The sequence below is a fragment of the Carassius gibelio genome, chromosome B22 (assembly GCF_023724105.1).
Source record: "Carassius gibelio isolate Cgi1373 ecotype wild population from Czech Republic chromosome B22, carGib1.2-hapl.c, whole genome shotgun sequence".
In the NCBI taxonomy this organism is placed as follows: Eukaryota; Metazoa; Chordata; class Actinopteri; order Cypriniformes; family Cyprinidae; genus Carassius; species Carassius gibelio.
The window spans coordinates 13,963,575-13,988,593 of NC_068417.1; the positions used below are offsets into that span (position 1 = coordinate 13,963,575).

The window sequence follows — 25,019 nt, forward strand, 5'->3', positions numbered from 1 at the left end:
AGAAGAGATAACCAGACTTATGCTCCCCGGGCACCGCAGCTAAATTAGACAAGTGGTGCAGGTGTGTCGTGTTTACTTTCACTACTTTATTGCTGCATATGAGCATTTGAATGGGTTAAATGCAGAGCACAAATTCAGAGTATGAGACACCATATTTGGCTACACGTAACATCACGTCACATGGGAAATGTAGTCCTCGATAGAGTGGAAGTAGTCTGGGATGCAGTGCCCTCTGGTGGCTATCAATGACACTCCAGCTGGTGAACCTGACAATAATGTTGAACTCCTGTTTAATTGCTGTGTGGTCATAGTACTGCACTGACCCACAAAAAAACAATAACAAAGATAGCACGCAGCACGTTGTCATTCACAAGTAAACATGGAGGCCACTCATGTCAGCATTTACGTGTTCATTTTTTAAGATAACATGCCACTGGATCCAGTGAGATCATGCAGAAAAGATAAATGGACATGGACAAGAAGAAAGAGTGCAAGTTTTGATGTTATAGAGCTGTCACTGAGTCGCAATGAGTAAATAAATAAATACATTTGGGCCACTTTCACCTGCAGTCTGAATGTAAACACTGTGACATAAATGAATGTAATTCACCTTTACAATTGCAGTATTTTAGAAATATATAAAATGATTTGAACTATAAATGCTATTAAACTGAAATATATTTACAAAAGCTGTATGTGTCCTTCTGTGCCTGGCACTGATGCCCATTTTTATAATGAAAACCGTAAAACCAGTCACATATAAATACTCACTGAACTGTAAATACTGACACCTGCAGATCCTCCAGAGAATCCTATGATCTTCATCAGCCCATCTGTAATAGTGGAGGGAGATTCAGTGAATCTGAGCTGCAGCAGTGATTCAAACCCTCCTGCAGGAATCAGCTGGTTTAAAGGAGGAACGTTTGAAGGATCTGGAATAATCTACAACATCTCAAATATCAGCTCTGATCACAGTGAAGAATACAAGTGCAAATCCATCAATGAACATGGAGAGAAAGACTCTGCTGCTGTGACTTTAAACGTCATGTGTGAGTAAATGATCATCTGAACTTGTCAATCTTAGACTTATAATATTTATTGTGAATTTTCATATTTGTCATTTTTAGACTCTCCCAGGAATGTCTCAGTGTCTATGACTGGATCTGGTCTAATAGTGGAGGGAGATTCAGTGACTCTGAACTGCAGCAGTGATTCAAATCCTCCTGCAGAAATCAGCTGGTTTAAAGAGAATCAAAGCTCAGCGGTTGGATCTGGACAGAGTTTCAGTGCACTACAGACTGGACGCTTCTACTGTGAGGCTCACAATCAACATGGATCTCAGAGATCAGACGCCGTTACTGTCACTGTTGAAGGTAGAAAAGCTCATATTTTTATATTACTCCTCCTGAAGTGAATCTGTTCAGATGGTTTGCTCTGTTGTCTCTGTTGTAGGACGTCCGGTGATTTTGTACATATCTGCTGGAGTGGTTTGTGGAGCTGCAGTTATCATAACAATATTGCTGATTTGGTAAGATGCGTGTGTGTGTGTGAGAGAGAGAGAGAGATACTGATCGCACGTCTAAACTAACATCAAATAAGTTGTGATTTGCTGTAATTGTGTCAAATCATTGTCTTTAAAGGTGGATGAAAAAGAGAAATAAAACTCAGGTATGGATATTAATTTAATTATTAGTAATTTACTGATCAGGTAATTTTACTCAGGCTGAAATTCTGAATTTGTGGCTTTTTCTATTGAGATGATTACATGCATTATTTACTCTCTGTCTTTTTTTTTTTTTATGTCAAAGGTGAATCATTCCGGACCTCATCATGACCGGCACAACTCTTGCAATGATGAATTGAATGAACCTGTATATGCAAATGAAATGGTAGGTGTTTTCGCTGAGGTTTTCCTACAAAAGACTACATTCTCTTCATCTGTAGCCAAAGGAAATAAAACACTCTTCTATGTCATTATGAAAATACCAAATGTCTTATAACTTATTGTACAGAAATGTATATAACACAATTCTGATTTTATGTTGTCTCTTCATTCATAAAGGCTGTTGAACATGGCTCTGATGTTTGTAAACCTGAACTGAACTCTCCAGTGTATGAAAATATTCCAGTAAGTAAGAACACAGGGCTCAGGGCTCTGACCCTCGAGGTCCCCTTTCCTGCAGAGGTTTAGCTCCAATCCAAATCACACACACCTGAACAAGTTCATCCAGCTCTTCACGATCACTAGAAAGTTACTGGCAGTAGGTTTGGTCAAGATTGGGTTGGAGCTGAACTCAATTAGAGAACCCCTGCACTAGATAATGAAAAATACACCACCTATTAGCATTTCTTCATTACTAATGTTCTTGACGAAATATATCATCATTAATGTTTTCTCTTTTTCTTTCTTTCTCTTTCCTTTTTCAAACTCGGGATAACAAAGAAGAGGATGTAGTGTTTTGGACACACAGCGAACATTTTAGATTTCGATTTGTGGGTGGAGACCTAAATGATTGACAAGTGTGTTTGACTGATCATTGTATTAGATAATTGAGTGAAAATGGAAGTAAATAGTTAATTAATTGATAGAATGGTGTAATCCCTTAAGTGTGTTTTCTCTTTACACTTTATACAATCTTTTAAGCTTGCTGCATTTAGATTTTCCATGTTTTTAACCTTCCCACTGGGCAAATGACATCCAGTGGACGTCTTTTTTATGTCTTTTCTGACGTTGAAAAGACGTCCACTCAGGAGACAGAATGAAAATTTTTAGGATACTTTTTTTTTGGCGTCTTCTGTACGTCTGATTTAGACGTTCACAGAACCACCTTACAAGGTAAAAAACTAGTTCAAAAGTGGTCAGTGGAAATATTTTCAACATAATTTAAGATTCATTTAGGCATAACTTATACTGTTTCCGGACCAAATCAACACTCTCAGGATTTAGACTCGTGTTATTTCAAAGTATTTTCCAGACACTGTGTTTGTCCTAAAATCAAGAAAAATAAAAGAATCTTTAAGAAATAATGAAATAACTGACGACTGAGCATGTGGTAAAATCAACTGCAAATCAAAGACATTAAATCTCTGAAGAACTCAGCAGAGAAGGATCAAACATCTCCACAGACATGGAATCATTAGATTGACTTTATTTCTGTCAGACATCTAGAGAAGCTCTTTTTGAGAATTAACAGAGGTTTAAATGTTGATACTTGATTCATTTGAAGTCACCATTGTGGTGATCAGTGTTTGGTTTAGTTGGGATCTTGGTACAGGAACTTCATGTATTAGCTTGTCTCTTGCAGCTATAACTGTGTGTTTGTGAAACACTGTTTTAGTGTTTGAGTAACTTATTATTATTATTTTTTTTTAAGTAAATAAATGTATGCATTTAGCAGACACTTTAATCCAAAGTGACTTACAGTGCATACAGGCTAACAATTTTTACCTATCCTGTGTTCCCGGGGAATGGAGACCCCAACCTTCCATCTGCCGGTTTGCTAAAGGCAATGCTTTACCACTTGAGCTACAGGAATACTTTTTAGTGTTTGAGTAATTCAAGCTTTTTTATTTTTTTTTTTATAAACAATTGACTATAAGTCCGTAGTCTTGCAACCCCTGCACTGTACAGCGTTAATTAGTATTTCATTATTGTAAAGGGCAAGTTTAAGGCTATCTAGGTGTAGACGTAAATTAAACACAATCTAACAGGAAGAAAATTTAATTAGAAACATCTAAACTTTTAGAATCCAGCAAGTGCACCACTGGTCATGCACATCCTTTCCCGTAACAAAACTGAAAGCTAAGCCAAGATGGAGAAACAGCTACAAGTACAAGGATAGCCATTTTTTAAAAGAATTTATCAGCAGAGCTACTGCAAGGTATTTTTAGTGCTGGAAATCTATTTATTCTTTGCTGAAACTTCTGCGTCTTCATGGACAGCAGGTCATGGTTGCCTAGCAACAGCAGACACCACTGGAGCATGAACATAGAGCTCAGGAGTGCTTTTGGAAAAAAGGAGAAAGCAGCCTGCCTAGCGTTTTCCACACGTTTTCAGTTGCGACATCATGCAAATGTGGTTTTGGTTTAAAGGAGTTTTATTTTTTTATTTTTTTCTGGACTCGGTCGAGACCAATGAGAACATTTGGTGAGTCCAATGACCAAATCCGAGATAAGTCAGAGTGCAATGGTGTATTTTCATTTAGATGTGGTATTATTATCTGTGCAGTAAGATTAATTAATTAATAAATGCATAAATTAAGATTATTAAGTAACAAATTCATTTTAAGACAGCATGGAATATATTGTAAAATATAATGTTATAACAGCATATTATATAAACTATTCCTTGCCATCTTGGAATAAAACCTGTTAAAAAATAAATAAAAAATCCATTCCATCGTTGTTTATTCAGGTTGAGCCTAGACCAAGAGCAGAGAAAGACACCCACTCCAGCTCAACATCTAGTCAACATCAGTGCCATTGCTATAATTTGGATGGTATGGTATCATGAGCCACAATTAAAGTCTTGTGACACTCATGCCAGGCATTATTGTTGTTGTTGTCGAGTTTACGCGCGCCGATTGCTATGGGCCGGGCCTAGTCAAAGTCCAGGGCCATTTTTTAGTCCCAGTCCGTCCCTGCTAAGAAATAACTGTTGTTTTTATTATTATCATCATCATTATTATTATTATTATTTATTTATTTATTTCTATGTTGTGGGAAAAAGTTCATATACAGTGGGGCTAGAAAATTTGGGCACCCCTTGCAGAATCTGTGAAAATATGATTAATTTTAAAAAAATAAGAGAGGTCATACTAAATGCACGTTATTTTTTATTTAGTACTTTCCTGAGTAAGATATTGTACATAAAAGATATTAACATTTAGTCCACAAGGCAAAAAATTGCTGCAATTTTAAAATAACCCCATTCAGAAGTTTGGGAACCCTTGGTTCTTAGTACTGTGTTCTGTTACCTGATGATCCACGACTGTCTTTCTGTTTTGTGATGGTTGTGCATGAGTCCCTTGTTTGTTCTGAACAGTTAAACTGAGCAGCGTTCTTCAGAAAAATCTTTAAAGTCCTCCAGATTCTTCAGTTTTCCAGCATCTTTGCATATTTGAACCCTTTCCAGCAGTGACTTTATGATTTTGAGATACATCTTATCACACTGAGGACATTTGAGGGACTCAAACACAACTATTTAAAAAGATTCAAACATTCACTGATGCTCCAGAAGGAAACAAGATAAACCTTGGGCTTAATTAAAAAAAAAAATTTTTAGTTATTGGTAATCATTTTTTCATCCATATATTTCTAAAAGCATATATGGATTTGATACATTATATCACTGAAAACTATGTACTGTTTTAAACCTTTAAGGACAACTTTAATTAGCTAGCTGAAGGAATAGTTTTACAAAAAAAAAACAAAAACAAAAAAACGAGGTGTACACTGGGATGGGATGCGGGTGGTAAGGTGAAACTGAAGGTATGGGGGCCCCTTTTGAAAATCTGCTTAGGGCCCCCAAAACACTAGGGCTGGCCCTGCCTAAATCAATTTATTTTATTTAGTCACAAGATAAAACTTTACTTAAATGTAGGTCAGTATATATTTTTTACTTTGTTACAACTTAACTTTTACCGGTGAGAGATGGCATTAAAAGTTTATTCTTTATAAACTTTATACATTACAGTTTTAACTTTAGACTTTACACAATCTGTGGAAAAATGATATGTTACTATGTTAATCCTCTCAGCTGTATTGTAAATGGGTTCATTCTCTAATGGTTAGAGAGTCGGACTCACAATCTATGGGTTGTGAGTTCGAGTCTCGGGCTGGCAGGAATTGTAAGTACCCTCAATACCACGACTTAGGTGCCCTTGAGAAAGGCACTGAACCCCCAACTGCTCCCCGGGCGCCGCAGCATAAATGATGAACACTGCTCTGTGTGTGTGTGCACTTTGGATGGGTTAAATGCAGAGCACAAATTCCTAGTATGGGTCACCATACTTGGCTGAATGTCACGTCACTTTCAATGTTAAAACTATTCAGCTTGATTTTCAGCACCTTACATTGTGGCCATTTGCTTGTGAAAATAGTCAATAGGAAAAAAAACCTGACAAAACTGCTAAAACACACAGTGTTAATATATTTACTCATATGTAAACTCAATATTGTTGGAGGTTTTTGCTGTTGTTGTTTTTATTTATTTATGTATTTATTTATTTTGCTTAAGGCCCTTACTGTATGTCATTTCTGCGCTGACATTTATGTATGTCTTCTTTCTCTCTGCCTGCAGGTAACATGTATTTCAGACAGGAACCACTCTGGCAAGTTTACTTGAGTTTATTGAACATTGAATGTATCTTTGGCGGTATGGTTCCTTATGGGGGTTCTTGCTCCCAGAATAATTGAACATACAAGAGCTTTAACATTAACCCCCTGGAACCATGCATTTAGAAATACATAACAATTTAGACTTTTAATAAAGTCTTTAAAAAGCAAACAGTGATAATCATGCAGATGTGGCAGTGGGACGTCTATCCTGTAGCCGGGTTATGAAGATGAGTGTCTCTCTGCAGTGAGGTCCATGCCAGCTAAGATTTTGGAAGCCTTAGTGATCTGAAACAAAGAATATGACAACCAGAAGGTGTGCAGTAATGTGCTCATGCTTATAATGGGGAGGGAGGGAGGGTTGCGAGCCGTTGATATATATATATATATATATATTTATATATATATATATTTTTTCCCGTGTCTAATAGGAGAGAGATGGTGATTGGAGCGATTTGACAGCTGACCGCATCAGCTGTTCGCAGCCTTGACTCCGTGGCCTGACTGAACTAATGCTGGGCTCGATTTGTCTTCTTTACTTTCTTTTTCTGGACAGCTGTCAGTAAACTTTACTAAACATTAATCATAAATGTACATTTATCTAGTAAATTTGGTTGCTAACTTGAGTGTAGCTCTGTCAAGCACTAAGCCTACCGTGGTTTAACATTTCCGTGGTTATTTTGTTCTGCTTTGTTTACGGTTCAGCCTGTTTTAGGGCGGAACACAGAGAGAGGAAGAGGAAGAGGGGAGAAGAGAAGAGGAAGAAGGAGGAGCAAAACTCTTAGACGTTGAAGTTATTGTTTTAACAAAATTTAAGATAACTTTAAATGGCTTAATGCTTGTTAATGTTTTATTTGTGTTACTCAAACGATTTAAAACTAAACTAGATCGGTTGGTTCATTGTATTTTAAGGGCAATTTAGTTTTGTCGTCGAATTGTAAAGCTCAGGCTTTCTCTTTCTCAACATGTGAGGTACGATTTTCTCATCGCCTCATCGAGACATAACACTCGACAGCTTCAATCCGGACTGCAACAAGGTAAGTCCTGTGTAATGTTGTTAAAGTGTTTCTGGTTTTGGGCACTAATGTACAATTTGCAATAAATTATTGACCTTTGAATGTAGTGACGCACTTCAAACGAAACTGAAAGTAGACGTGGGGCCAACATTAAAAAAAAAAGTGCTTTAATTGTATCAACTACACAAATTGTTAACTAAAAATCATCTAAACAAATGTATATTATTATTATTATTATTATTTTGTTTTCTTTTGCAAACTTTGTGGTGAAACATAGACATACGCAATCCAATGCTTTAAAAAAATGCATTTTAAAAAAGAAACAAAGAAAGAAGGAAAGAAAGAAAGAAAAGAAAACTTGTATTCTAAATAGATGCTGAGTTTTGTGTTTACTTTTTATTAATTAGGTCTTCTGTGAGGTGGAGACATGGGTGACTTAACGGTAAGTTTAAATGTATGTTCATGAGCTTTATATGTGAGAATAAAATGATTTTACTGTTATTTAAATATAATAGATATAGTTACTTATTTATGGAATATATATATATATATATATATATATATATATATATATATATATATATATATATATATATATATATATATATATATATATATATGTGTGTGTGTGTGTGTGTGTGTGTGAGTGTGTGTGTGTTTGTGTGTGTGTGGTCATGTTTTTGTGACATATCAGGACACAACTCTGTATAATGACATGGGTATGACACAGGTATTACAAGGAGAGGGTGACTTATGAGGACATAACCCATGTCCCCATTTTTCAAAACACTTATAAATCATACAGAATGAGTTTTTTTGAGAAAGTAAAAATGCACAAAGTTTCCTGTGAGGGTTAGGGTTAGGGGTAGGGTTGGTGAAGGGCGATAGAATATACAGTTTCTACATTATAAAAACCATTACACCTATGGGATGTCCCCACTTTTCACAAAAACAAACATGTGTGTACAGGTCCATCTCAATTAATATAATGTAGTTTTTTTTTTTTTTTTTTTTTTTTTTTTTTTTTTACATTTCAAGAAGTGAAACTTTTATATATTCTAGATTCAACACGTGAGGTAAAATAAATAAATAAAATTGAGGTAAGAGAGACCTATTTAAGTTCAGATTAATGCACACTCTATGCCTAATATTGCCCACACCACATTGTGCAGTGGACGAGGGTGCAATTAGATCTACAAACACACAGAAAAGTGTTAAGAAACTACAAACATGGTGGATATGTGTGAACGATGGACAGGTAAAAAAAAAAAGTACTTCGAGTGATAATCAATATCTAACCTGATGAAAAAATATATATATATTTATTTAATGTTATCCACGTTATATTTCATCTGCAGCAACATTGATGAGTGATTAAGACACCCAGCGCTCTGATGCTGCTGTCAGTTCAAAAAAGTTACAAGTGTGTAATTATTGTGTTATTAACATAACATTAAAAACTCTGTTTATGAATTATGTTTATGAATTTTAGCAACAACAAAAAAAAAAAAAGTTCTTTGGTGACAATGCTGAACACCACCAAATAAAAGAGAACAGGATACTTTATACAAATCAATTGTAAAAAGACCCGAGAATAACAGAACATTATTGTACATTGTATATTGAAAGCGTTAAGCTCAATCTTTAGTGTGACTTTTTAATAACTGCATCCGAGGTTTGGTCAAGATACATATATTCCTCAACTAAATCCACCTGAGTATCATTAATGACCACTGGATGAAATGCAAGTGTTTTTTTACTAAAACTGGTTATATTCTCTTTATATCGCTCACACGATATGCCGTTGCACTTGAGTGACAAAGAGCTCAGGTACGAACCCTGTGAAACTACGGTTAGACAAAACAGCTCAAATCCACAAAATTAAGTTAAATATAGTCCGGCTGCATCAACAATCACATTTTTTTTTTTTTTTTATATATCCCCTTTATAATTGTTAACACTGTCGGTATGTTCAGGGTTGGGTTTAGTGTAGAAGATATTTCTAACACTGTAGATATTAACCTTCAGTGATATTACCAAGATATTTGAATAGTTATTTCAGTTCAATATAAATGTGTTTCAAAATTAGACACATTTTGTAATCATTGTGTAGGTATATTACCCACTGTCCCTCCAAAGAAATACTTGACCACACCATCCTCATTCCCATTATGTATTTATTTATTATTACTTTTTTTAACACTAGGTGTATCAACACCATGAGACAGTGTCATGTTCCCATCCTAAGGGACCAAGTAAAATACTTCACCCTAAGATGTGTTTAGTTGTGTTAATTGCTGAACTCTAAAGGGGCTCCATAAACAGTATTGTATGTGAATTTGAAGGACACTATCATCGTTTTTTCACTCCTGTTGGCAGCTATCTGGTCCCTGTTGTTGGTAAACTGCATGAGTGTTTTGCCTTGCGCAATTGCCGATCTCGGCTATGTGGAGTGAACCCAGGCCATCTCCAGCCGCTGAGCCGGGTAGTTTCGAAAGCTAACCGCATCCAGGCTACAACTATGTGTGCGCTTGTGAATGCAAGATCAGTGATAAATAAGTCGTTTATTCTGAAGGATTTCTTCATTATGCATTCATTGGATTTTTTTTTTTTTAAACGGAAACATGGATTAATCTGGGTGAGTCCATTGCCTTTTCGGAACTGTTACCTCCCGAGTGTACTTTTATAAACACCGCGTACGACTGGACGTGGAGGAGGAATTGCCACAACATTAAAGAGTCGCTTACATTGTAAGCCATTGTCGATGGCTTTTACTTCATTTGAGCTAAGCTGTTTTGAACTGGGTGCGCAAAATCCTGTTTTGTGTGCGATGATATATCGGCCGCCAAAGCATAATCAGAACTTCATTAAGGATTTTTCTGATTTTATTGCTGTTATAAGGACAAATTATGATAAGATTCTAATTGTTGGTGATTTTAATGTACATGTCTGTTGCCCTTCAAAAGCTATGGCGAAAGAGTTTTTAGATTTGATTGATGGTTTTAATTTAATTAAACATGTTGCAGGATCCACACAAATACATGGTCATTTATTGGATCTTGTATTGTCCTATGGGTTGCCTATTGATAATGTATTAGTGTCTGATGCTATTTTCGGATCATTGTCCTTTCATGTTTGATTTTGTTTTTAACGATTTAGCAAAACCACCCGCTCCTGTGCGTCATGGCTGCACTTTTAAGCCTGACACCTCCTCGTGTTTTTCTTCCTTTTTTGCTGCTCATGTGCAAGCAAATTGTAGTTCCGCTGACTATGATACAGAGCAATTAACAAATGTTTTTCTGTCAACTTGTTCTGAGTTCCTGGACACTGTAGCTCCAATAAGAGCAATTAGCCCTAGACCAAAGCCTGAGCCATGGCACTGTGAAGCCATGCACGCAGCCAGGCGAGAGTGTAGAAGGGCAGAGCGTCGGTGGAAAAAGGATGGGCTGCAGGTGTTCTTTCAGATTTTACAGGACAGCTGGAGAAACTATCAAAAAATTGTTAAAGTTAAACAAACACATTATTTTACAGAAATAGTTTCTCAAAATGTCAAATTAATGTGTTCTTTTTAAAACTATTGGTTCTGTGTTGAACCCTCCACAATCCACTTCTATTGAATTTTCACCTGATATTTGTGAAATATTTTTGGCCATTTTTAACAGTAAAGTTTAGAATATCAGAGACAATATATTGCCCCTTTCTTTAAACTTTTCCTTAAACATGCAATGTTCAGCTATTTTTTTGTCAGTTTCAGCCAGTTTCATTGCTATCTCTTATGAAGATTATCAATCAAATTAAACCCTCCACATCCTCTACGGACCCTGTCCCTCCACACTTTTTTTAAGGATGTGTGGGAAACGATTGGCTCTCATGTTGAGAAAATTATAAATAGTAGCCTGTCTTCTGGAGTTGTGCCTGCATTTTGTAAAAAAGCAGTGATTGAGCCACTGATTAAGAAAGCTGGACTTGAGTCCACAAATGTTTGAAAAAATTATCATCCTATTTCAAAGCTGACTTTTTTATCGAAATTTTGGAAAAATGTGTATTTTTTGCAGCTACAGTCATTTCTGGAGGTACATGGCATCCTAGATACTTTTCAGTCAGGTTTTAAAGTATATCATAGCACTGAGTCTGCACTTTTAAAGGTTTTTAATGACCTGGTTTTAATGACAGATTCTGGTTATTCAGCCATTTTAGTGCTTTTAGATCTCACTGCTGCTTTTGACACAGTTGACCACAAAATTATTTTATCTCATCTGGAAAACTGTGTGGGAGTCAGGGGGAATGCCCTAAAGTGGTTTCAGCCATATCTTTCAGGGATATGCATTTTTATTAAAATGGGGGACTCTACTTCATCAACTGCGCCTTTAAACTGTGGGGTCCCCCAGGGATCAATTATTGGTCCTATTCTTTTTGCATTGTACCTCCTTCCACTCTGAATAATTTTTTAAAAAGCATGGCATCTCTTATCATTTGTATGCTGATGATTGTCAAATTTATATGCCAATCATAAAGCATAAAGGCAGCCCTTCATGAGAGTAAAACAGAGATTATCCAGTTTGGCCCCACTAACCCCATGATAGATTTGAGCTCCTTCAATGATTTTGTGCATCCTGTTGTAACTAACCTTGGGGTAAAATGAGACAGTGATTTTAAACTAAACAAACAAATAAATGCAGTAGTGAAATCTAGTTTTTATCATCTTCGCCTTTTAGCCAAAGTTAAACCGTTTTTGTCTTTTAACCGTTTTGAACAAGTTACACATGCACACACACACATTTTAAGATTGTATTGTTTGTTTTTAAAGCTGTGAATGTACTGGCCCCAACATATATCTCGGACCTCATCCAAATTTATACGCCAGCGCGGACACTGAGGCCAGAGGGCCAGCTACAGTTTGTAGTCCCTAAGTCAAGACTTAAAACTTGGGGGGACAGGACATTTTCTGTGTTTGGACCTAAACTATGGAACGCTCTGCACCTCCATGTCCGAACTGCCCCTACAGTTGAGTGTTTTAAGGCTTGTCTAAAGACTCATTTTTATTCTTTGTCTTTTAACTGCGAGGGAGTTATTTGCTCCTTTGTGGTATTTATTATTTTTATCTTTTGTATTATATATAGTTTAATTGCTTTTGTATGTTCTTTGTCTTTTGTGCAGCACTTTGGACACTTTGTGTTTGTAAAATGTGCTATAAAAATAAAGTGGTTTGGATTGAATGCAGAGCACAAATTCTGAGTTTGGGTCACCATACTTGGCTGTATGTCACGTCATTTTCACTTTCACTATTAAAAAGCTGCAAAACTTTTTCTTAAAGATGCATGACTACCACAAACTTTCTGGAGACAGTGTTGACAGCGATTACTCAAATGAGAGCATTGAAAAGCCTCCTTCATTCAGTGGTGAGTAAATTTTATGACGAATCTGAGTAGAATCAGTTTTTAAGCAGCATAATGCAGCAAATCAATCTGATGTCACAAATAATATAGTAATAATAATAATATAAAAATTTGAATTATGTTGCCAAATAGATAAATAAACAGCTGTTTAAACATTTGTAAACTGCTTGTAAACTTTTACGTGTACACAATGCAGCAATGAGTTTAGTGTCTTCATGTCAAAAAATCAACATCCTTATTTGTTTTGAAAAAAAGTTATTATTAAAATACAATTATATTTTTCATTTAGTTTTAGATGTTTTGTTTCAGATGTATCTTAACAACTTGCTAGAAATTGTTGTATGCAGCTTGCAGTATTATAGCAGCTTACAGTATTCAGGAACAATTCAATTTACATTTACAAATTTGTAAAAGTTTTTTTGAACATGGTAGTGTGGTTTATTTTGTACTAGTGTCAAAGTAGTAGTATTTTGTAGAAATGACTCCAAATTTTGATTATAGAAGTGTCACAAAAAAATGGATACACCATAAAAGAAGAACTTGGACGAGGGGTGTTTCTGGTGGATAAGGGAGAGGGAAATCATTGTGTGGTCAAACAGATGAATGCAAGAGCTGTAAGTACAATTAAGCATTTACATAACCAGTGATTTACTTAAGTATTGACCACATCTTTTATTTGCTATTAAAAATGCTATACATTTTTTTTGTTATAATAACCTAAAACCTAAATTGTTCCCCTCAGAGTAATGTTTCTTTTTCCTCTTACCGCCATTAAATACACATTAAAGGAGTGTTAATTAGCACAGCTCTACATGCAGCAATAACTCAGTGCTACTGTTCTATAAGCGCCACCTGCTGTCAGAGAATGAATTTGCATTTTTATTAGAATCAGAAAGAGCTTTATTGCAAAGTTTTTACACACAGAAGAAATTTTGTCAGGAGCTTCCAGTACAGGAAGTACAAACATAGTGCAGACACACATTTAATTAAGGTTATAAAACTAATTATAATTAATAGTTATAATACAATTTTAATTGAGCCCATGATCCATCTGATGTTTTTGTTTTGTGCACTTGCTTCATGTTGCATATATTTTTGGTTGTTTGTTTATTTTGCTCTGTTACTGGCCAAACTAACCTTGAACAAACAAACATTTAATACATGTAAAAAAAAAAAAAAAAAAAAAAAAAAAAAAATCTAAATAAATTGGCGACTAGGATGGGAATTGGCTCATTTGATTGTAAAATAAATAAAATCCTGATCAGTGCATCCTTAACTGGAATAGTTAGGCCTACCTGAAAGACCTGAAAATGCATGGTTTACTTCAGTTTTATATTGTACCTATTTATGCAAAATGGTTATTACTTATTACGATACAATGTTCCAGTCAACAATGACAACTATAAGTCTTATTTATTGATTAATTGATTGATTGTGGCAAGTCCTGTGAAAATTTTGCCAGGGCAATTAAAAAATAAATAAACCAATGGCCGAACCGGACCAGTAGAAAATTTCCTCAGTGTTAAGCCCTGTTAATACGATCAGAATCACTGTCTTAACACTTGTACACAGATCTGTAGAACACGTAGGTTACATAATGATATGTTCAAATTAAAAACTTAAAATATGTTCTTGAAAAGAAAACAGGATGACTTTGAATAGCATCACTGTAAAATTGTGAGGAAGAGCTGAGCAAGTCTTGCACATGTATTTCCTGGTCTGAGAGTGACTTCCTGCTTAAACATTTGGAAACCAAAAAAGATAGAAATATATGTATGTAAAAAGAGAATGCATGTGTGTGAAAGCAAAACAATGTATGTATGTGTAAGGAGAATGTAAGTGTGTGAGACAAAGTAGACGCATTAGCATACAGGTGACACCTGACCAAGCAGAGCATCAGGCAGAAGTTGGAGCGTGGGAAGTTATTAAAAGTCCCCAAATGATACAGGAAAAACTTGATTTTGGAAGTTTTGATTTGATTACCATGACAAACAACGAACCAATTGGTCATGTGCAGTGCTCGCCATCTCCTCATCTTCACAAAGTTTTGTTGATATTGTGAGTGAATAAAAATAAAAGTAGACCCTTTACAGTTACGAATGATGAATTATTCTTATATTATGAAAAAAATATATATATAATATGGCTTGTCCATGGAAATCATGCAAGTGATCGCGCTGGTGCCTCCATTTCCTAAGCAACCAAGTCAAATACTTGACCCTAAGATGTGTTTAATTGTGTTGTTGTTTAACAGTATTTTATGTGAATTTGATGGACACTATCATCAATGCAGAGCACAAAATCTGAGTATGGGTCACCATACTTGGCTGTATGTCACGTCATTTTCACTTTCACTATTAAAAAGCAGCATTTTTTTTTTCCTAAAGATGCATGACTACCACAAACTTTCTGGAGACAGTGTCGACAGCGATTACTCAAATGAGAGCATTGAAAAGCCTCCTTCATTCAGTGGTGAGTAAATTTTATGACGAATCTGAGTAGAATCAGTTTTTAAGCAGCATAATGCAGCAAATCAATCTGATGTCACAAATAATATAGTAATAATAATAATATAAAAATTTGAATTATGTTGCCAAATAGATAAATAAACAGCTGTTTAAACATTTGTAAACTGCTTGTAAACTTTTACGTGTACACAATGCAGCAATGAGTTTAGTGTCTTCATGTCAAAAAATCAACATCCTTATTTGTTTTGAAAAAAAGTTATTATTAAAATACAATTATATTTTTCATTTAGTTTTAGATGTTTTGTTTCAGATGTATCTTAACAACTTGCTAGAAATTGTTGTATGCAGCTTGCAGTATTATAGCAGCTTACAGTATTCAGGAACAATTCAATTTACATTTACAAATTTGTAAAAGTTTTTTTGAACATGGTAGTGTGGTTTATTTTGTACTAGTGTCAAAGTAGTAGTATTTTGTAGAAATGACTCCAAATTTTGATTATAGAAGTGTCACAAAAAAATGGATACACCATAAAAGAAGAACTTGGACGAGGGGTGTTTCTGGTGGATAAGGGAGAGGGAAATCATTGTGTGGTCAAACAGATGAATGCAAGAGCTGTAAGTACAATTAAGCATTTACATAACCAGTGATTTACTTAAGTATTGACCACATCTTTTATTTGCTATTAAAAATGCTATACATTTTTTTTGTTATAATAACCTAAAACCTAAATTGTTCCCCTCAGAGTAATGTTTCTTTTTCCTCTTACCGCCATTAAATACACATTAAAGGAGTGTTAATTAGCACAGCTCTACATGCAGCAATAACTCAGTGCTACTGTTCTATAAGCGCCACCTGCTGTCAGAGAATGAATTTGCATTTTTATTAGAATCAGAAAGAGCTTTATTGCAAAGTTTTTACACACAGAAGAAATTTTGTCAGGAGCTTCCAGTACAGGAAGTACAAACATAGTGCAGACACACATTTAATTAAGGTTATAAAACTAATTATAATTAATAGTTATAATACAATTTTAATTGAGCCCATGATCCATCTGATGTTTTTGTTTTGTGCACTTGCTTCATGTTGCATATATTTTTGGTTGTTTGTTTATTTTGCTCTGTTACTGGCCAAACTAACCTTGAACAAACAAACATTTAATACATGTAAAAAAAAAAAAAAAAAATCTAAATAAATTGGCGACTAGGATGGGAATTGGCTCATTTGATTGTAAAATAAATAAAATCCTGATCAGTGCATCCTTAACTGGAATAGTTAGGCCTACCTGAAAGACCTGAAAATGCATGGTTTACTTCAGTTTTATATTGTACCTATTTATGCAAAATGGTTATTACTTATTACGATACAATGTTCCAGTCAACAATGACAACTATAAGTCTTATTTATTGATTAATTGATTGATTGTGGCAAGTCCTGTGAAAATTTTGCCAGGGCAATTAAAAAATAAATAAACCAATGGCCGAACCGGACCAGTAGAAAATTTCCTCAGTGTTAAGCCCTGTTAATACGATCAGAATCACTGTCTTAACACTTGTACACAGATCTGTAGAACACGTAGGTTACATAATGATATGTTCAAATTAAAAACTTAAAATATGTTCTTGAAAAGAAAACAGGATGACTTTGAATAGCATCACTGTAAAATTGTGAGGAAGAGCTGAGCAAGTCTTGCACATGTATTTCCTGGTCTGAGAGTGACTTCCTGCTTAAACATTTGGAAACCAAAAAAGATAGAAATATATGTATGTAAAAAGAGAATGCATGTGTGTGAAAGCAAAACAATGTATGTATGTGTAAGGAGAATGTAAGTGTGTGAGACAGAGTAGACGCATTAGCATACAGGTGACACCTGACCAAGCAGAGCATCAGGCAGAAGTTGGAGCGTGGGAAGTTATTAAAAGTCCCCAAATGATACAGGAAAAACTTGATTTTGGAAGTTTTGATTTGATTACCATGACAAACAACGAACCAATTGGTCATGTGCAGTGCTCGCCATCTCCTCATCTTCACAAAGTTTTGTTGATATTGTGAGTGAATAAAAATAAAAGTAGACCCTTTACAGTTACGAATGATGAATTATTCTTATATTATGAAAAAAATATATATATAATATGGCTTGTCCATGGAAATCATGCAAGTGATCGCGCTGGTGCCTCCATTTCCTAAGCAACCAAGTCAAATACTTGACCCTAAGATGTGTTTAATTGTGTTGTTGTTTAACAGTATTTTATGTGAATTTGATGGACACTATCATCAATGCAGAGCACAAAATCTGAGTATGGGTCACCATACTTGGCTGTATGTCACGTCATTTTCACTTTCACTATTAAAAAGCAGCAATTTTTTTTTCCTAAAGATGCATGACTACCACAAACTTTCTGGAGACAGTGTCGACAGCGATTACTCAAATGAGAGCATTGAACTGCCTCCTTCATTCAGTGGTGAGTAAATTTCATGACGAATTTGAGCGAAATCAGTTTTTAAGCAGCATAATGTGCAAATCACCCTCTGAAATCACAATCTGATGTCACAAATAATATAGTAATAATAATAATAATATAAAAATTTGGAATTATGTTGCCAAACAAATACACAAATAAACAGCTGTTTAAACATTTATAAACTGTTTCAAACTGTTACATTTACACAATGCAGAAAGGAGTGTTTAGTGTCTTCAAGTCAAAAAAATCAACATCCTTATTTTTAAAGAAAGTTATGTTACTAAAATATAATTTATTTAGTTTTAGATGTATTTTAACAACATAAATCCTCTAACACAATGATAGTGGCTGGAAAATGGGGCAGTGGGGAAGGTGACAGAGAGCAGTTTAGTCAAGGCAATCGGTTTACTCAAACGGTTTGAGTTAAGTTAACTTGTTGGGTTTTACAGTGTAGTTTCCATTAAAATTCTGTTTTCTTATTTTATATATATATTTTTTTTGGTGACATAATAGCTATTTGCTCATGAAAGTTTGTTTGCTTATATGCAGCTTGCAAGAACAGCTTATTTGAAATACATGGTTAATTGTCTTTTTTCACAGCACATTTTTTTTTTGTATCCAATCACATTTTATTCCGATTGTAAACATATCATGATTTATTTTGTCATGGAAGCAAAGATTTAGTGTGCTAATTTGCCCAACTGCAGTAGTGCACTTTAACAGTTAATGTGTACATACAAAGAGAGATGACAAATGCAGGCACAGATTATCATTTCAATTCTACAAAAGTCATTTCCTGATCACTGTCAAGTCACAGTCACATAATTTTTTTTTTTTTTTTTTTTTTTTTTTTTTTAATGAACATGGTAGTGTGGTCACTATTTTGTAGTAGTATCAAAGTAGTAGTATTTTGTAGAAATGACTCCAAATTTTGATTATAGAATTGTTACAAAAACATGGATACACCTTTAAAGAAAAACTTGGACGAGGGGTGTTTCTGGTGGATGAGGGAGAGGGAAATCATTTTGTGGTCAAACAGATGAATGCAAGAGCTGTAAGTACAATTAAGCATTTACATAACCAGTGATTTACTTAAGTATTGACCACATCTTTTGTTTGCTATTAAAAATGCTATTAAATATGTTTTTTTTTTTTTTTTTTTTTTTTTTTTTGCTATAACCAAAAAATTAAATTGTTCCCCTCAAAAAGGAAATCAAGATCTTGAAAGAAATAAGCCATGGATATATCGTTTCTTATATGGATCCACTTGAAGGTGTGTTCACAGCTAACATGTTAAATTTGAGATAAATAAGGACATTTTTTAAATAAGGAAAGTAATGTTGCTTATTCCAAAGTAAATAAAAAAATTGAACTAAACAAAATATGTGTAGTTGTCAGCTGTGAAATAAACCTATTACCCCTATACATATATGTAATATTAGAGTCTTCTATGACTATTTTTTTTTTTTTTTTTTTAGATAAACAATCTGGACTCTATTATATTGTGATGGAGTATTGTGCAGGAGGAGATCTTACAAAGAAAATAAAAACACAAAAAGAGAAAGGGTTTTTTGAAGAACAACAGGTGGGTGTCTTGTGTAGACATTTTAGACCAATGCACATACATTAATTTTAATGAACATAAATTTTAATCTACAGGTTATGCATATTTCATACTAATAGTACAGCTGTCTATGCAGTGAGTGAATTTATTGGTTAGAAAAGTGTGTTCTCAGGTTAATCTTTTTTTCCCCAAAAGTCAAGACTGAGGGAAAATTAGGGCTGCACAATAACGGTTAAATTATTTATAAAAAATATTTTGCTCAAAAATATAATCATTATTATTAATTAGCATTATTGTCACATTTTAACTATTTATTATTATTATTATTATTATTATTATTATTATTTTACATTTCATGTATCGATTTCAGAGTTAAGCTCTGTTTGGGGATTAAACTCTTGAAATCTGGCAACTGCAACAATTAAATCTTGTGTAGGAAACATTACAGATTCGAGATTACAAAATTTCCAAATTAAAATGAAACCTTTGGATTAAAAAAGTGGGCACATATCACAGACTATTATGCTTAATAAATCAATAGAACCAGAATTCATGATCACGATTAAAATATGATTCACCTTTAACATATTTACGTAATCTTTATGTAAACATATATAAAACAATTAAAATAAATATGGAAAAAGAATGATATTTCACACAGAATGTGGAAAAATATTCACTATTGGTTCCTCCTTGGGACTCAAGGTGCATACAGCGACGGAACTTATTTTGATTTATCCGTTCACAACTTGTCTATGTTTTGGTGTTAATTTAGTAAATAATTAATCAACTTGACATTGTTTCAAAGCCATATATCATAAATGAACTCACTGCTTTCTTCTTGTGTATCTTCTGTTTGCAGATTCTAGACTGGTTTGTTCAGATTTGTCTTGCCCTGCAGTATATTCATAAAAACAATGTGCTACACAGAGATATAAGACCAGAGGTAGATATTGACAAATCTCAATAAATCATTTACCACCACACGTATGACTTACGAGTTCTCTGCATTTATTGTAGAATGTTTTTCTGACTGAAGATGGCTACATCAATCTAGGAGATTTTGGATGCTCAAAAATGCTGGAAAGGTAAAAACAGTAATGAGATCTAATGATGCATCCAAACATGACACAGTTTTTCTAAACTGCAGTGTAAACTCAAACTGAGCCATGCCGAGCCGAGTTGAGTTGTACCATGCAGTGGAAAATCACCATAAAGTGACCTTTCTGTCTGGTCTATATGCCCCCAGACTGCTATTTCTAGCGAGAGTTCATCAATATATATTCCAACAGTCATAATTACATTAAATGATTTTAAACCATGATAATGTCGCATGAACCCTGCTGTTTGTGAGCATCTACTTTACTATATTTTAAAGTAATAGTTTCTATTCATAAATTCAGTCTTTTTTCAGGTTGAAGACTGAAAGTGACATTTTTGTTAGGGAAATAAGATTTTGGTGCATCCCTCTTTTTATATCATTTTAAATTGGCTTTATTTATTTTTATTTTTCAGAGCTGATGTATATGCTGCATCACATGTTGGTGCAAATAACTATTTCAGTCCAGAAGTTTGTCAGACGAAACATTATAATTCCAAAAGGTACACTGAGTACACATTACATTCTCATATGCATTATTGTTAAAGTTAGTATAACCAAAGTAAACTTACCTGATTATTTTATTTGTCTAATACAAATTTAATACATGAATACTACTTCATCTATTAACTTTACAGCTGTTTTTTTTGTTTTTATCCATGTCTTTGTAGTGACATTTGGTCATTGGGATGGTTACTCCATGATCTCTGCATGCTGGATGTGTGGGTGAGTGTTTTTCCTTTTCAAAAAAGTAATGTTTTATATCAAAAGCAACTTACAAAAATATTACAGATGGGTTGTTTTTTTGCAACAGAAAGCAGTTGAAGGATGACATGAATAATTCAGTTGTCTGACTGATACAACTATTCTAAGTTGTTGTTTTTCTTTAACTGCTTTTTCTTTCAAGGAAAAAAAAAAAGTATTTCTATATAAAAAAAAAAAAAAAAATGTATGACTTAACCTGACTATAGACAACGAAAGTTACAATAATTTTACCTTTCAACTTTATCAGTGGTAAAGGGAATGTTTCTTATTTATTAAGTTACATTTAAACATACAGACAGTAAAATTGGAACAATGTATTGTATGGAAAAACAAGAGGCAGAGTAAGTGCCTTTCTTGTAGTATGAGCTTACGCACTGGAAGTGGCAGGGTAAAAGCTGTTTATCCCTGATCAACAGTCTATTTTATCAGCACAAGATCAACTGACAGGAAACCCAAAGACCATAAATTTGAAGGCAAATGAGTGGCAATCAAGAGTGAAAAAAATACATTTACATATTTTCCTCTAGGCATGTTTATGCATTAGTACCTTAATTGTACATTAGGATAATTGAATGTCTCTATTAAGCCTGGAACACACCAAGCCGATGCACGACACCCGATAGCCAGTGTAAGAAGTTTTTTTTCTTCTTCTTTTTTTCGTGCACTCATTTGCCAGCTGAACAGCATCAGAATGATCAGATGGCCCGACTGACCGACAAGCTCCGAAGCTAATTAAACATGTCGAATCGGCTGAAAAAAAGCCAATGAGGACCAGCTTGTGGGTTTTAAAATAGATGAGGCACACTAATTATAATGGTCTGGGGATCCCTGCCGATTATTATTATTATTATTATTATTATTTACTTAACCACTTTAAAATGGCTTTTTGGTTGATTTTAGTTAGAACACATATAAAAAAAAAAATGACACATACAACAAGATAGTACAGTTTCACTTAGCTACCTGCCCTATCACTTAAAGCAAACATCCATCCCTTCTTAAAAGTCTGTGTTAAAAGAGAGCAGTCTGTTGTTCTATTTAATTAAGTGACTGCTCTAAAGCCTATATTCAGCTTAGACGTGTTCTCCATTTATTGTGAATTTGTATATATACTGTTTTAATGGCAGCTTGGAAATCAAAATCTGCTGGTGATCAAATTTTCAATATCGCTACACTAGTACATTATCAGCACAGTGCGAGACGTTCAAACTAATAGCACGTAATTTACGTCTCTATGATGATTGGTTGATATACCAGAAGGGATGCTAGCCTCCCCTACGAGGTTTCTTTTCTCAACACTCAAGTGAACACTCAATGCTTATTGGCAATTTTTTCTACCAAAAAAGAAGCTGTAAATAAATTGCTTATTGCCTAATTTATAAGCTAATATTAACACATTAAACCTTGCTTTCTCAGTGAGTAGGATCTTGAAGCTTACCAGATTCTTATTTATTTCTTTATTTTCCTCCACAGTCAAATAGGATAAAGTGTTTATGTGCACATGCTAACAGCTTGGATGGAACCCTGCCTCACATCTCAGAGAGATACTCATGGGAACTTCAGGAATTAATCAGACAAATGCTCAGCTGTGACCCTAAAGACAGACCATCAGCTGAGGAGATTCTAGAAAAACCATTCCTGGAAGATGCAGTAAAGAGAAACAAGAGAATTCCAGAAGCACTAGAACAAAGATTTACTGAGTCCACCAGTGCCTTTGATGAGGCCTACAACAAGCATTATAAAGAATTTGAGATCTTAGTTAGTGAGTGGGGTGAAACAGCAGATTTACTAGAGAAAGCACATTATAATGCCACAGCAGCAAGTCTGTCAGGTTCTGTGATTGGAGCAGCTGGAGGAATAGCTGTATTAGCTGGTGCAATATTAGCACCTTTCACTTTGGGAGCATCTCTGATTGTTTCAGCTGTAGGTGCTGGAGTCGGTGCTGCAGGTGGTGTAATCGGTGCTGGCGCCAATATTGCAGATGCAGTAGAACAAAAAAAATACCATGAGAAACTTAAACAATTGGAACCTTCCATTGAAAAAGGAAGAGAACTGATTCGCTGTTCACTTGAATTGAGAAGGTTAATAGAAACAAATTTTAAGTTCCGTGATTTTGCCAGTACCTCAACTTCTGATAATGTGAGATTGTCATGGGAGATAGGAAAAGGTACAATAGTTTTTGTCACGGGACTATCGAGTCTTGGTGTGTTGGGAAATTTTATCAGAATTGCTCTTCAGTCTGCCAAAATGGGGCGAGCAGCAGCAGCAGCAGCAGGTGTGTTGGCTGGACTCTTAGTTATTGCTGATGCTGTCTTCATAGCAAAAGATTCCCAAGAGATTCACCAGATGAGAAATCAGTGGAAAACAGATGATCCAGAAAAGGTCTCATCCAGTGTACTCAAGGCTACTGCAGAGATAAGGAAAACACACAAAGATCTCTTCAATGTTTTAGAGGAAATAAAAAAAACACGTGCAACTTCGGAAGAAATGAGAAAGAGGGAGAGAAAAGTGTTCAGGGGTGACCGAGACCAGATATAAATATACCATCAGTCAGACTTGCAAAATACCCTGCAGATTTGTCTTTGAGTTTAGTTGACAGGTGATAAAGAATAAGGTTTTTTCAGAAAACTATTTCAATGTGTAAAACGTACTGAGACAAACAATTGGTGTGTATGAGGCCTGTATATTATGTATGTGTGTATGATCTCTTCTGTATTATATACTGCTATTTTTTTTTTTATTTTTTTTTACTAATAACATAGTGCTGTTGATAATAGCTTCAGGGTTTTGTTCTCGATTAATTACTATTATAAGATTAATTTCTTTGAATTTTTTTTTTTTTTTGTGTGTATGTTTTTTGGGGTGAATATTTGATCTGACTTAAACCAGAATCTGAAAAATTCCAAAGAATATTTTCTCATAAAAATATTTTTTGAAGAATCTAAGGATTATTCGTAACCAACTGTGTGTTTCTCCAAGACAGCAACCATACATTTGTGTTGTGTTTTACTTTTTTATTTTCATTTATACTTCATGTATTATCATTTAAACATGTTATTATTCCATTTACTTATGACCTATAATAATCTTTGGAAACCTTTTATGTATATAATAATTTAATTCCTTATATAATTTACAAACTTATATGATGCTATTATTTTTCTATTTTTTTCCCTTGTTGTTTAGTCTTATGATTGTGTGGTTTTTAAGGGATATTTACCTTCGTAAGAGATCAGACAATGTCTCCATTTCAAGGTTTTTAATGTCACAGGATAATGTTGTGAAGCAGTCATTTTCCATTGCTATGGCTTGTGGTATAATAATTTGGTGATTTTGTGTTCATCAGATGAAGTCTAAGCATTGAAATGTTTGAAATTATTCAATAAACTCTTCTCCTTTTTTTTTTTTCTTTTTTTCCTATTTTAATGAGATTCACATCACTGAAATCAGTGGAGATCATAGTAAGATCTGTTCAGATGTTCAGTGTAAAGATAGATTCAGAGACAGACTGAAGCTGGATCATCAGACTGGATCTCTGACCATCAAAAACACAGACTTAACCAGAGATTAACCTCTTAATAATTATATTTTAGTGAATTTCTCTGAGACTGTACATGCCACAGTTTTAAGTCTGGATGTCCTGTACAGAACACATTCACACATTTCAGAGATATCATGTTTGGATGTATCACCTTGAACACTCCCTCTCCTTGGTCTTCAAATATGTCTGAAAATAATTTAGTGACACTCTTATGGAAATATTATAATATTTTGTAATTATCATTTAAATCTATCCGATTTTTAAACTGTATGTCATATGAGGGCACCAGGACTAAAAGTATGTTTATTACGCATTTTGGGAGACATAACAAATAAAGTGGGAAATAAATTATATTTCAATATTATATATATATT

General features: G+C 34.3%; 1 protein-coding gene and 1 long non-coding RNA gene across 12 annotated transcripts; both read left to right on the forward strand.

Moving 5' to 3' along the window:
- The first annotated feature begins 1,472 nt into the window (after nucleotides 1-1,472).
- LOC127987168 (uncharacterized) lies at nucleotides 1,473-1,894 on the forward strand. Its single transcript, XR_008161080.1, has 3 exons — nucleotides 1,473-1,528; nucleotides 1,641-1,668; nucleotides 1,809-1,894. It is a non-coding gene; the product is annotated as an uncharacterized LOC127987168 (long non-coding RNA).
- Nucleotides 1,895-6,758: 4,864 nt separating this feature from the next.
- Nucleotides 6,759-24,506, forward strand: LOC127987065 (calcium/calmodulin-dependent protein kinase type 1D). 11 transcript variants are annotated; one of them, XM_052589344.1, is made up of 16 exons: nucleotides 6,759-6,894; nucleotides 7,042-7,373; nucleotides 7,760-7,794; nucleotides 12,667-12,751; nucleotides 13,250-13,362; nucleotides 15,136-15,220; nucleotides 15,719-15,831; nucleotides 17,592-17,676; nucleotides 18,618-18,730; nucleotides 18,886-18,949; nucleotides 19,155-19,261; nucleotides 20,103-20,186; nucleotides 20,261-20,328; nucleotides 20,756-20,842; nucleotides 21,011-21,065; nucleotides 22,578-24,506. In XM_052589344.1, the coding sequence occupies exons 3-16, from the start codon at nucleotides 7,780-7,782 to the stop codon at nucleotides 23,640-23,642; spliced, it is 2,139 nt and encodes a 712-aa protein (XP_052445304.1). In that variant the 5' UTR covers nucleotides 6,759-6,894; nucleotides 7,042-7,373; nucleotides 7,760-7,779; the 3' UTR covers nucleotides 23,643-24,506. The 11 variants fall into 11 exon arrangements, with proteins under 11 accessions (XP_052445304.1, XP_052445310.1, XP_052445313.1 ...); XM_052589345.1 differs by adding an exon at nucleotides 12,160-12,356 and having other exon boundaries at nucleotides 6,830-7,373; XM_052589343.1 differs by having other exon boundaries at nucleotides 6,831-7,373.
- The last annotated feature ends 513 nt before the right edge of the window (nucleotides 24,507-25,019 follow it).